Below are 14,273 nucleotides of genomic sequence, written 5' to 3' on the forward strand. Positions count from 1 at the left end.
TAGGACAGGCTATTTGGGAGCGGATTTATTTGTCCCGAATAGTGACCACACTGTGCCGCCAGGCACGCAGAGCACTGCCAGGCTCTGGTCTGGACCTTACCCTGACCTCCTCAAGCCTTCAGGCTCTCACCCTGTGCCTTCCATCAGCATGGCTCTTACGGAAAGACTTGGCACATTTTATTTTCCATCCTGAGTTCAGCAGACACAGAAAGCTTCCATTGCCTCTTCCCTGCAATTCAAGAGCAAGATTATGGGTGCTCTTTTCATACATATCTTGCAGACTAATTTCTTCTCTCTTCCATCTGTTGTTTGACTTTTTTTTTTTCTTTATTACATGTTAGCAATCAACAACTAACCCATGGTGGGTTTCTTCCTGTGCGGGGCTCTGAACATGGCATTTCTTGCTGACAGAGCGTTCGAGGTGGGGGGCTCCCACTCATGTTTGTTGCCACAAGCAGGACATTGGTGCCAGTCTAACCCCAATGTGAGTAGTATCCCATTAGCAGCCTCATTGATTTGCAGAAGTGTTTTGTATCACCTTAAGCTATAGAAGCATTGTGACAATGCATTAAAAGGAACAGAAAGAGGAAAGATCTTAGGAAGTGTTATATTTCTTTTTATACAACTTCACCTGACAAAACAGTAGCTCTATAAGTTTATCTTGGCTGGTCTGTACAAAGCCTTGGTTTTTATGAATTGCCATACTGCTAAAAGATCTAAGTTTTCTATGATGTAATAGCCCACATACAATAACCAAATCTCAAAAAGCACAACATGGAGGAAACAGTTTGTAATGTACCTAAACACAGTAGCTACCTGATTTTGCTAGCACTTTGTTTCAATTTAGGCCAAGGGACAACTTAAAAAGATTTGTTCCCATGTCCACAATCCAGAAAAATATGAGTTACTACTCAGAGCAATATTTTGGATCAGTGCTGTTAGTTGTCTTAGCTGAAATTCAACGTTGATGATATCCAAAGGTCCAATAAAATTTTTCATGGAAGAATCCCATTTTTGTAGAACACAATAAAATCCTTCAGAGCCACTGAGAACTGGAGAATGAAGTCTTTCCTTCTGGGGAGCTTCTTATGTCACAGGCTGTTTTTCAAACACTTTGTTACCTGAGAAATATAAAACATAACGGATAGTTACGTATAATAGTATCTTTGATCTTTGTTAGTAAAACAAAATGTAAGGCTGTTTATTGCTAACGAGTTAGGTGCTCATTAGTGTGTTCCAACAGGAAACACTGACAGCGATAGGCAAAGGAAAATGTTCAGTGTTAAATCCACACACAGCACATTTCAGCTCCTATTATAGCCTGTGCCATAGAGGAAGGAGAAAATCTTTGCACACAACTCTTTTAAAATTATGTATCAGAGCAAGAAAGAGGAGCATTTGTTTGATTTATTATCTACTTTTTCAATGAAGTTCACTTCCAAATAATACTAATGCCTGCCTTTCACATTGTGCTTTTCATTCCTGACTCTCAAAGCACCCTCCAAAGGAGGTCAGGATCATTCTACAAAAAACAAACATGAAGTGAAGCCACTTCTCTAATGTCCCTGAGTAAGACAGCACAGTCCCCAGCTCTGTTGACTGCTGGTCATGGGAACAAAGGATTAGAAAGGGCATCTTGTGTCATCAAATCCAGTTTCTTACTCTTCAAATCAATTTTGCTGTAATAATCTCATGCAAGAGTCTTTGGGGCACATGATCTCTTATATAAGCTGCTGTAAATACTCTCTCAAAATCATCATCTCTTGTATATCCTCATCCATCCTGGCCCTGCCATGGGACTCTACCTAATGCCAAGGTATTACACACCAGTGATTTGGGACCATCTCCCTGAAAATGCCCCCAGTCTCAGACACTTGAGAATGAATGGGGTATTTCTTCCCATGTCTGGTCTACTTTTATGCATCTCTTGGTGGTCCCTCCTAGTAAAAGACCTGTAATACGTGCCATGACAGACCTGGACTGTGTTCTTGAAGCAGAGAAATAGAAATGCTGGGCACCTGACAACTGCAGCTGACTGCTGCTGTGAAAACTGCAAAATCCCTGTACAAACCCATGGCTCAATTTTTACTGCAGCGTTAACCGGAGGCTTGCAGCAGCCCCAGGTGCTAACACAAACAGGATATTTGGTTTTAGCCCTGCACATACCTTTCCCTTTGCGCAGAGACTGACATCCTGGCAAACAGCAGAGCCTCAAGTACGCTCAGTCCAACACATTCCCATTGTCCATCACCCCTCTCCTTTTTCAAATAACTACTACTGGAGGAGATATTAATGCCTTTCCACCTACACAGCAGAGACATCGAAACTCACACAAAGGAGAGATACCAAAACTCACACAAAGGCAGCTTTTCAGCTGTGAGGTCACGTTTGAGTTGCCGGTTAGAGTGTCTCTCTGGGCAGTTCTATCATGCAGCAGCTACAGCAATAGGATAACACGATACAAACCTTTGCTAATAATTGAGCGTGAAGTGGGCTTTTTGCTTGGTGTCTTTGGTTTTGTACCTTCACTTTAGAGCATCTTTAGATCTGGCTTCAGTCCTCAGAAAATTATTTCAGCTTATTAAACACAAAGCTGCTACCCAACTGTTACACGAGGGCACAGCCCTTGTTTCCCAGGGCTGGGCGTGAGGCTCGGATCCTCGCTGCTGTTGTGGCTGCAGCTCCCCAACCGCCCACTTCTTTGTTTGATTGTCTTTTCTCACTGAAACATATGTTTCCCCTTTCGATGGCATTTTGAGCAACAGTTTCTATTGTATGCCTCTCTTGACTGACAGTTTGATGGCAGCCTGGAAATTACTTGGCACGTGTCTTGTGAATCTGCTTGAAGGAGGGTCTGGCTGCTTAGTAAGTGCACCTTTTTCCAGCTTTGGGGGCAAGAGATTATTGCCATTTTAGCACAGGTTTGGGTACAAAAGTAGTTGACTGCAGTTGATATCATCCTTATTTGAAGCTCAGCATTGTCCTGTCCCTGGACTCCTTTATCCTAGGTCCTGGGATGCAATGTCCATCAGTTACGCTTGGCTTTCCCCATTTTCCTCTCATACAATGCAACATGCATAAAGCTTAATGATGAATCAAGAATGGATTAGACTGAAAATACTTGGTATTTGACAGATAGCCCACGTAAGCATTCAGGCTGCTGGATGTGCAAGTTAAGAGAACAACTGGCCCTCTCTCAGCTTTCTTGGCTAACGATAACACATTTGCTGCCTTGTCTTGATGCGGTACAATCTTGTGTGTGTCTCTGGCCATGATGTTTCTACTGCAGCTATAATTACAGGATCCAAGCAGTGGATGTGCTGTATGGAATTCATGTACTCTTTACAGCTGAATTAAATGGCCACCTATAGGGAAATTGAAGTCCAGAGGATGAGGTGTATAACTTTTAGCACAGTACTACCTACACCCTCAAAATAGAACCTCAGAATAGGTGTGAGGGGGATATCATCCTTATCCTGGCCTCCTACAAGAGGAAGACATTTCACTTATAACCGTAGCTAACTCTATTACAGCTTTGTTTTCATAAGAATAATGAACCACAAAAACAATCAACCTTGATGGTGAGGCTGCTGTGCTTTGGCACAACACATTTGTTTGGGGAAGCCTTTTGCCCTAAGCCTTCTAGGGTGGGTATTATTGCCGTACACGGTCACTGCACTTCTTCTGGCTGTTTACATCTTCCCTTGAAGAGATAATTTAACTCCTGTGCCTAAACCGTCTCCCTGCTGCAGAGGTGGTGGCTCTGGATGTTTTACACTTCAGAAATAACAGCAAGGGCCAGATTATGTTTGTCTGTTGGATTTCTGTTGATATTAACTTCCCTTGCATTCCATTGAAATGACAAAAAGATTACTTGTACTCACTGCAGAAAAAAAAAGAGAATTTTAGGTGTAAAAGCATAGACCCTATGATCTGGTTTGTCTTCTCTTTGCTATTTCCAACTACTTAAAGTATAACGTCGCACTGAAATACACACTTGGAGTGATGCACGCTCTTCTGACAGATTGTTATGATGTTTTCCAAGGTGACCTTCATAAAACATGTTTCTTTTGAAGCTTACATTTCACTCTCAGGTCATAATAGTTTCACATAGACAAGCAAACCATCAGCTCCTGCTTTCTAATTAATAGTTCTTCAAGGCTTCTGAGTGGGGGATATAATTAATAGCACTTAAGTCTGGAGTGCAGGGAAATCTATAGCTGATTACTAGGATGTGTATTTACCTAGGGATTATATGCAAACAGCTCCTAAGCGCAGCCATGAACAGCTCTCAGCAATGCTCTCTGGAAAGTCCCCAGGACCAGGCACGACCCTGAGTCTTCCTCCAGTGTAAGCACACGAAAAATTGCCCTGCCTATAAAGCAAGGCTTCGCCAACTGAGAGGTCCCTGCCCGCTGCACCCCTTCCCTCCTGCTCCCATTCCCCAACACCAGAGTCCACTGCGTGCTGTATTTTCTGTGACGGCATGGTGATTCTGCTTGCCAACCGGCTGCCTACAATGGAAGAGAATCTATAGTAGAAAATACCTCTGGTCATGTCTGTTGTCACTGTGGCACCCACCCAGGAGACAACTGGCTCTGTGGTCCACACTGCAGGTAAAGCATCTTCTGAGGCAGACAAACCGTCCTCACTGCATGGCACGTGTCCCAGATCCACTCTGTGGATCCACTCCAAGGCATAGTCAGTAGTTTGGGGGTTTTTTATTCAGTTTAAAGTACCAGAAATAATAGCAGGGCTTTTGTCACAGTAAAGCAACCAAAGAAGGATGTTGTGAGCCATCCTGTCATACTTGTCTAAATTTAAGCAAAGTGATGAGATTGCTCTGGTGCTCACTCTCATGCATGCGGCATGGATTGTCAGAGGTGCTAGACCAAAACCAGATGCAAGCCAAATCGCCAGCTTCCATTTACTCTGGTCAGCTGCTGCTAGCAGTGGTAATTTCCCTGCTGAAGTCAATAGAACAGCATCTTTTCACACACGCTGAGATCCTGGTGCAGAAGAGGCAGCTGTGAGGCAGGATGAGTGCTCTCAAAGAATGAGATCGTCTCTCTTTCACAGTGGGGTGAAAAAAATGAATAAAATACATATTCTCTGACAAAGTGGAAGAGACTACATTCTCCAGAAACACTGCCAGTCTGGGGATGAAGGGGAGAATTGACATCAGAAATCCTGCACCACTCTGCAGCCCATATTATTTGGAGAGATTTTGAAATGAATTTTGCATGTTGAATGACACAAAATATTCAGATGGTTAAGCAATTAAAAGCTTTTGAACATTTGTAACTCAAAAAGCACTAGGCAACAGAATATCACTGTCAACACCTTTATGCAAAGGGATGTTTTCGCATCATATTCAAGACTGACGACTTTTCTAATGGCATAAAAGTATTACTTCATCTATGCATAAAATAGCAAAACTTCTCCGAAACTTGTGCAGCCTGGTTCTTTCTTCAGAAACAACAGCACAGAGTGAGACTGCCTTTGAAGAGAAATATTTTTCGTATACTATCTGAAGGTTAGTAACTCTTTTAATCTTTAGCCTTTTTGCTGGCATGTGTAATTTAAAATGCACAAAACAGACTATCAAAACACTTACCCCAGCTATAGATAGTTCAGAAATTTAAAAGGTGCATCTGAAAATAGTCTTGGAAATCGAGATGCTACATCAAATCTCGCTCTTCGAGTTAGGACTCTTTCCCTATGGATCCACCTCAAAGAGCAACCAGTTATCAGACACAGTGTACCATACGACAGCCAACACCGAACAAGGAATGGCTCCCTAAAGGGGTCAAATCTTGGTGCTACTAAGCAAGAGAGTGACTAACTGGGGCAATTATATATTAATTATCCTTTTCACAGAAAACTTTCTTTCCCTTTTCTTATCCTCCTTCAAAGTCACATGAAATTCTGGTGAACTTCAGCCCTGCAGACACAGCATGGTGAGTAGCCCTGCAGAGCCCACGTGCTTGGGGTGTTCAAGAAGTGACAAGTCCTTCTAAAGAGATGGGATACAGTGGCATGGGGATATGCAGTGACAGACCAGAAACATGTGCAAAATACAAATTCACTCACTGATTTCAGTTTCATCCTCTCTAAGCAATTGTACAGACAAATGAATTATTTTAAGACAAATATTTTCTTATGGGTGTAAACTTAGCAAGGCTAACTGGGGTTCGTTTCTTTAAGCAAGAGGCTGGGTATTTCTGATGATGTGGGGACTGGTGTGGAAGCACTCAGCTGTGGCTACCCAACCAGCCAGGAGGGTTCAGCACCAGTGAAGGTAGTAGGAAGAGAATCCAGAGCTTCTTGCCTTGTTCAAGTATTTCTTAGGAAATAAAAAGTCACCTGCAAGTCCTTTTTGATCAGGTAGTCTATAAATACAGGTAAAAGGTGCTCCTGTACCTAGTCAAGTCCTACAGGAGCTGTGACAGTTGGTGAAGGACTTGTGATAAATGTAAAGGGAGCTGGGAAAGATCTGAAACACAGCTCAGTCTGTCCAGGCTAATCTAGCTGAGCTGGGCTTTTTTTGAACAAAACACTTAAGTAGAAAAATAATGCATGAGGCCTTAAAAAATGCCATTTATTGGCTCCAGAAAACCCACGTTCAGCTCTTTCTGACTTTCCCTGTGCCGCATGAAAAAACTCAAGTCAAATAGCATACAGGTAAACTTATAAATGGCAAAATAAATCACTTCTACACGAAAACCCAAAATAGCTTTGAAGAAGGATGCATATAACCTTGTTAATTTGCCAAAAGTTTTCAATCTTCATCACTTTAGAAACAAGGTTAAGAGAGTAGATAAAGGCTGAGAAATTCAGAAGGCGCTCAGATATACCTTTATCTCAGGTTCAGAGCCTTAAACCTCAGAAGCAAAACAATGTCAGGGAGAAGAGATTGACAGTGATGCCTTGTGTTGGGAATCAAGGGTTGGAAGGACTGCCTGTACTAAGCAAAATACTCTCATGATAATGATGCCAGTAAGATTTAATTTACTGGTCTGTTCTAGGAAAGGTAATGACCTTAATATCATGGGGAAGTTATCAAGAGGTCATCCATGCAGACAAATGCTGATTTATTTTAATAGTAAATGCAAATAGAAGCCCAGACACACGAATTTGCTTGTATGGAATGAATTTATACCAACTATCCAGCTTTGTGTTTAGTATCAGAAGAGCCTAAGACCATTTTATTGATATGTGGGGACTTAATTCCAACCCCTTTGAGAACCTCTGCAGAAAAGTATTTCAAATTCATTTCTAATCTGACAAAAAAAAAAAAACCCTCCAAAAACCTACCCAAAAATACAATGGGGAGCAACGTCGCATTACAATAGGGATATGCCATTTTATCCTAAGTCCTGTTCATTTGCTGCTGTGCCATACATGAAGTACTACATAATGCCTCTGTCATTAGAGTGCTTACATATGCATTACCTAAGGATATGCTTTTTCTGGCCGAGTAATTCATTTTTGAGAAGGTGAAAAGTGAGTGTCTAAATGCAAATCCAACAGCCACTGTGGAATCCTGTGTAGTCCAAACCCTGCCGTTCCAACCTCTGGAGGTCCCTAGGTCCTCAGCTAGGTCCCCAGGTCCCAGCTGCTGAGGACCAGCTTCCTCCACAGATGGGAATTATGTGTGTGACACAGCTTTCTCTGTGCCAGTCCACAGAACTGATGGCACAGCTAATTTCACTAGAGAAGCTGACGTTTTTCCTGCAGACAAGAGTGTGATCATCACGCAAGAAAAAATGGAAAGGAAAGAGCCCAATGAATCAGCCCAAACGGAGATGACAGAATGGCACGGGAGACTAAGCGCTGCCACGTAAGCGTGCCACACGCACACTGTATAGTTTAGCTCAAGATGTCTCAAGCTGGGCAGCAAACAGTGAGTCACAGGCAGATAGGAGGGATATTTGTGGGATTTTAGTTCTTCGGAGGAAAAAATATGAAACACTCAGAAATGACAGAGAAATGAGAGTGCTGGATGATGGCAAACAACATATGGGGAACACGGGAGAGGGAGCTTTCGGCATCACTGCTGCAGCATGCATCCCAGCGTAACTCAGATTGATCTCTGGGGGCCAGTTCATTTCTACTACAAGAATCTGGCTTCTGGGACTCCAGGTACAAAATGGAAAACTCTCTATTTCTAGAGCACCAACGTTAGTGTTTGCCAAGTGTTTTCTCTTTTCTATTCCTGCCTGCAAATCATTTTTTTTTCCTTTTAGGGCCAGTGGAAAATTTAGCAGAACAGGCAGTTACGCAGCAGGGTTAATTTTGAAAGTTGAACTGATCAGATGATTTAAGAATTGACAGATGAAGTTAGCATTTGTTTATCTATTCTATAATCTGAATTCTGCTGGGATTTTGTATGTATAGGTGCATATGCATATCAGGGTGTACACAGACACAGCAGTTTTTAGCTCTTCATAGAGGTACCGAGGCTATTTTCTGTTCTAGGAACAGAGGATATGTTAGGTTAGGCATTCCTCTTAAGTAACTGCTGATGATTCTGATTGCCAGAGGTGTTATTTTTTGCTGTCTGGAAACTAAATGATCTAGGGTGGTGTCGATTTGTTCAAGAAGCAGCATATTATTTCAGCCATTGTTGGGAGTGCTGTGTCCTTTTCGAAATAACACAAACCTAAGAGCTTTCATTTCCTTTGTTCCATCATACATGTTCCCTCTTTGTCCTCAAGAAGCCTATGGAGGACTGAATAGATTTTTGGGTATTGCAAGAGTAAGTTAATGTGCAAATTCTTACCTTTAATTTTCCTCAAAATACTTCTTCAGAATTTCTGCTTCAGCTGCCATTTCTTCTTCTGTCCTCCACTTGTCAGAAGAATCGTCTTTGTCATGTCGTTGCAACTTTTTTGAGGAAGCAGTAAAACAAAAAAAAAAAAAAACAAACCAGTTTAAGTTTTTGGGTTTTTGTTTGTTTTTTTTTCCAGTTTTATTGTCAAATTCAGGGCATGCCTATATGCAACTAATCTAACTATTCCATGTGTCTGCAGGTGGAGGAACCTGGTGATGAAGAGATGAAGGGTGAAGATTACTGGTTTAGAGTGGTGACAGTAGTTAACTGGCTCTGATGGGTTTACGTGAGGTGCCAGGCTGATTGATAGGCAGTAACAGAGTTCACTTTTGTGAGCTGATGGTCAGATAGCTCCTGAGTCTTTGATGCAAAGCTAGTAGGTAATAGGATAACACACACACTCAGGTATTTTGAAGTGCCCATTACATCTGTGGAGTGAGTTAGGCAGAAGCTGCCTGGCCACCTTGTCAGTAATTCACGTAAATTTTCTCTCTGGCTTTTCCTCTGCCCACGGGGCCACCTTTCCCATCAAAGACCTGTTGTGATAACAAGGCCCTGTTGCAGCTGTTTCCCACTGGCAGTTTATACCAGTAGTTTTCAGAAGAGATATATTTCCTCCCTGTGTGCAAGTTATTAGTCCTTCCTTGCCCTTGTTGAAAATGAGACACATCCCTAGCCTAGAAATAAAAACATGTTATTTTAAGTACAACCATATTTCATTGGTGATTTAGGGGGGGGAAAGATCAGAAGTATGTGAAATTCTGAATTTTTGCATCTTGCTTGCATAATATGCCCACAAAAATAAGTTCTAGCCCATATGCAGTAAGCATTAAGTTATAGTATTCCAGACATGAAAATTTCAAACACATCCTTTGCCTCTCCAGAAGAAGGGAGAAGGTGATGTTTCTGCTGCTCTCCAGAAGAAAGGAGTTCTATTTTATGGTAAACATAATGTGCCAGCATTTGAGTGAGTATTTGTACACATGTCCCCTCAAAGAATGCCTGCCTCTCATAAAGGGAAGACTACATTTAGAATGAAATAGATGGCAGAAATATTTCCATGAATCACTTAGGTACTGAGTGACACACTTCCAGTGTGTCTGTAAGTACAGAGCACAGCACAGATTGTATTAGCAGCATCAGTGCTTCTGAGGAATATTATAATATCAACTTTTTGTTAATGTCAAGGTTGGAAACTAATGAATACACACCTTTTATTCCTGGACAGATTTCAGTACAGGAGATGAAGCAGTGAAAAACAAAGATGAAGCAATATTGAACCTGCCCAGCAAACTGCATTACTGTATATGACATGTTTAGCAATAAACTAGGATTGTTAGCGTAGATCCAACTCACAAATACTTTTATTTGTGCTGTGTTTCTCCTACTCTGAATTTTGCTGCCAGCTATAGTCCTATGTAGTTTTACATTCTGCAGCACAGATTTCTTCCTGCTCAGCAGATGAAGCTGCATTAGAAAGTTATTTCCTTTCATGCCAATATGATACAGTAGCTGTAGGCAAATTAAAGTATATTACTGTTTGACTACTAGAGGACTAATCTTCATTGTTACATTAGCTCTAGGCATGTTATAAATCCATCTTGTAATAATGCTACGATGTTATGAAGAAAGGTTTAAAAGCTAGGAACAGGTACAGTGTAAACACTATCACACACATCCTTTGTGCCCATGTGCCTGCTCTCACCCGTGGTACACACCCATATGGCACATAGGTACCACAGCTGAGCTGGGAACGAAAGGGAGCTGTAGGAAACAACATACATCACCCTGGACTTTCCATGGACTACGAGTGCTTACGCTTCACAAGAGGATGCAGCAGGACAAGCCAAGTGGTGGTAAATCAATTGTCTGTCTGAGGTGTGAGCTGTTTTTCTAAAAAAGCAACATCTTGCTCATTCGACCCAGCATCAGCAGGGGATACAGCAGGCAACAGCTAGAAGGCAAGGGAGGGCAGCCCCTGTTCCTCAAGGTCTCCGTCTTTAACCTGCAAGAAGTGCTTTTAGTGTCATGATTTGGCTGCTGTTCTCCCTCGCTCTCCTGTTTCTGTGCAAATCAAGTGAGAGCTGACTCCTGGAGGAGGCTAGTAAAGTGAGGATTTGACTTGTAGCTTTTATTTTTATTTTCCCTGTTTAAAGAAGCCAAAGTGAACAGTAATAAGGAGGCATATCTGGAAATGGCTTTTGTTGTTGTCTAAATTAAAACTGTGTGAAGCCGCAGACCATGATGACTTCTCAAAGCTGGCAAAGGAGAGGGTTTCTTTTGCTACATAACTGCTAACCTTTAAAAATAATAAATCTTCGACTTAAGGTTAAAACAGATATACGGGGAGCAGCAATGAATTCTGAAACTTGCCTGGAAACGCAACCTACTTGAGCAGCCCTGGCTGCTACGCAGCTCACAGCACCGCACAGCGAGCCCCAGCCTGGCACAGAGGCGCTCAACGCAGCCTCACTGCGCTCTGCCACGGCAGGCGTTCATGCGCCACTCACGCTGAAAAGAAATATCCATGTTTTGTGGACACGCTGGGTATGACGAACAACTATGGTGTTAAATCACTGCCGTGGTCAATGCGTTAATTGTTCAACTGACTTATAGATGAATATTATTTCAGTATAAAATTGTTATGCCTACCCAAATAGGATACCAGGACTATTCTGTGTTTGATCTTCTTGCCGTATCAGTATTAAGCAATTATTACCCCAATGCCACTTAGTTTCTGATATTATCTAACCACCACTGTAGAGATTTGGAAAACTGCCTCTGGTGATTGCCTACCCTTCTCTGCTACCGCCATCCTGCGGCTCCAGTACAAGCCAAACCATATAGCTAGCCGCTTTGAAGCACAATAGTTAAATTATGGATAACCTTGCTAGAGGATGTTCTGGATGCTAAACATTATGCAGGTTCAAGATCAACAGCACCAATAAATGGAAGACAAATAAACAGAGGGCTGCTAATACCACCTCTAGTTCAGAGATTCTGCATGCCACAAATTAATGGAGGCTGGAGAGCACAGATCTGTGCACCTGCCTGGTTCTTCAAATCTTCTCTATGCTAGTGGTCTTCAATGGTGACAACATGTTGGGATCATGGAAGGCTTTGGTTTCAGCTAATTATTTCATGTGTTCTTACGTAAGGTACTTTTCAACCAGATTCATATCTCCGTGTGAGAGCCTCAGTAAGCAAGAGCTACTTTATTTAAACTTTTTTTTTTTTTAAAGAGGCTAAGAGTCTCCATAGTATTTTGGCTGAGCTGGAAAGCTACTTTCAGGCAAGAAGAACATAAATATTTCAGTATTAAATTGTATTGATTTAGAATTCAGATGGGAAACAAACATAACTGTCGATACTTGCTTCTAAGGGACTTCTGTGCCTTGGAGTGTGTTCATATTCACACACACATGCAAGTCCCAGCTGTGTATCTTTACAAACATCTGACATGCTATTGAAAGTCTGGATTATACAGAGGAAGCAATGCTCTCCTGTACCTGAAGAACACTCCAACGTTCTGCTCAAAGTAAAGGGAAAACATACCTCTATTTGCCTGCTATCCATCTGTAAAAACTAGTGATTTCCCCTTGTTTTTTCCCCAGTCACAAAAAGCTGGAGAACTTGAGTTGACATCCTTACTCAGATAGAGATATTCAGACACAGGCTAGCTTGAAGTCTGTGATAGTTTCTGTACCACAACTCTACTTCTGAAAGCTCTGGGAAAAAAACAAACCAAAACAAAACAAAAAAATCTTATCCAGAGCCCTACATCATCTGCCTGACATGATTTTCCGTGAGAGATGTTTTGTCTGGATTTCCCTGGTGGAGATTGATCCACATCCTCTCAAAAACACTTCTGCTACCTTCTCCATAGTTCCTGGGACAGGGACCATATTATCCAAAAGCCCCTAAACAACAATAGTTGCCCTTCTTGCAATGAACGCTTCTAGAAGAAACCACTCACCTTCAGAATGAGTGTGAACATTTATTAGCTATTATGATAACTCTTTCTTTTAATATTCTGGACGAGCACCAAGACACACATTAGTCAATTCTCTAATTGTGGTTGCGCAGCAAATTACACACTGTATCTGCTCAACATTCTTCAAGCACTAAGACTCTTGTTTATAACTTAGTACGTTTTCTTGCCTTGCAGTACAAATAAAGGCACTATTTCTCAGATACGCCCTTCTTCGAGCAGATCATTACTGATGTCTGACTTCTTGGGCTTCCCGATAAATTATCCTCTTCTTTCACCTCAAGCAGAAAATGCTCTTCCACCAATAATCTATGACTGTCAGTCTTGATTACTTGTAAACAGTGAAGCTCTTTGAATATTTCTGCTTTGGAAAAGCGTTCATTTTCTCACTCATGTCTCCCAGTGTGAGATGTTGGCAGACCTGACAGCTGTGCTTTATGTTATTTTATTAAAGTTGTTAGCGCTGCAGAATGGTCTACGTTTTTATCACTGCAATTCTTAAGGGAAACCCAATATTGTTTTATAACACATTAATATTGGGAAACTTCTCCTTCTTGCCCTTTGTGGAAAAGCCCAGGATTCCCAGTGCAGCAGACTGTAAGGGACCTGGGTTTAGGGTTGCCTGGTGATTCAAGTAACATCTGTATAATGGTTTGTTCTACTTATGCCATAACACCAACTGAAAAGCAACCTGTGTTGATACGGAGCACCAGCCAAAAGTATTGGGAAAAAAGCTTTCATGGTAGTTAGCACTATTCTCACTCTCCATGAGTATTTACTGTTGGTAGTTAAGAGTTATTATGCCAAACTGATGCAACACAACAAAACTCAACTGCTTCAATGATTATAAAATATATTCTCAAAACCAGCAGCTAACAAAAAAAACAAACAACCAAACAAAACAAACAAACAAAACCAACAAACCAAACCAAATTTTGCCAGCAGTTTGGATCAGATATTAGGCGTGAGCTGGCTGACATCCTTTGGTGATACTAAGGACCTCCTCATCCTGGTGGATGACTTCCAGCCATCTGTGCGTCCTCTTGTACTGCCTTTACATCAACTTAACTCCTGAATTGCCTCCTTTTCTCTTTCCTCCCTGGTCTTGTCCATTCTCTCTCTTTTCTCCTAGTGATTTCTTTGCTTTTGCTTCTCTATATTTAGCTTATATCCTCATAGTAAGATTTCATTTCTACCCCCCCCCCCAACATAATTAAATGGGACATTTACTGCTATTATCTGTACCTCCTGCTATGCTCTATCCTTTCTTCACTCTCTGCTGTCTTGCTGAAGGGAGTGTGAGCTTTTTGGTGGGCAGCCTTCTCTACCAGTCCGTGCCCCCTGTCCTCATCCCATTTGCCTTCAGTTGTAGTTTGAGTCTCAACTTGACTAGCAATGTAAAATGAAAGAATAACAGATGCAACAGTGGTTTCACAGAGCAGCTTC

General features: G+C 41.7%; 1 protein-coding gene across 3 annotated transcripts in view; it reads right to left on the minus strand.

Annotated features, from left to right (window-relative positions):
• Positions 1 to 593: 593 nt before the first annotated feature.
• The window catches only part of FHIT (fragile histidine triad diadenosine triphosphatase), a 595,136-nt gene continuing 581,456 nt past the window's right edge, over positions 594 to 14,273 (minus strand). For all 3 annotated transcript variants that reach the window (XM_086755658.1, XM_086755660.1, XM_086755659.1), the window contains 2 exons: positions 8,786 to 8,889; positions 594 to 1,121 (listed from right to left, as the gene is read on the minus strand). In XM_086755658.1, coding sequence (XP_086611784.1) covers positions 8,788 to 8,889 — 102 coding nt within the window. In that variant the 3' untranslated portion in view covers positions 594 to 1,121; positions 8,786 to 8,787. The remainder of the gene's footprint in view (positions 1,122 to 8,785; positions 8,890 to 14,273) is intronic.

The sequence above is a fragment of the Chlamydotis macqueenii genome, chromosome 10, assembly GCF_036417535.1.
Source record: "Chlamydotis macqueenii isolate bChlMac1 chromosome 10, bChlMac1.mat, whole genome shotgun sequence".
NCBI classification, from domain to species: Eukaryota; Metazoa; Chordata; class Aves; order Otidiformes; family Otididae; genus Chlamydotis; species Chlamydotis macqueenii.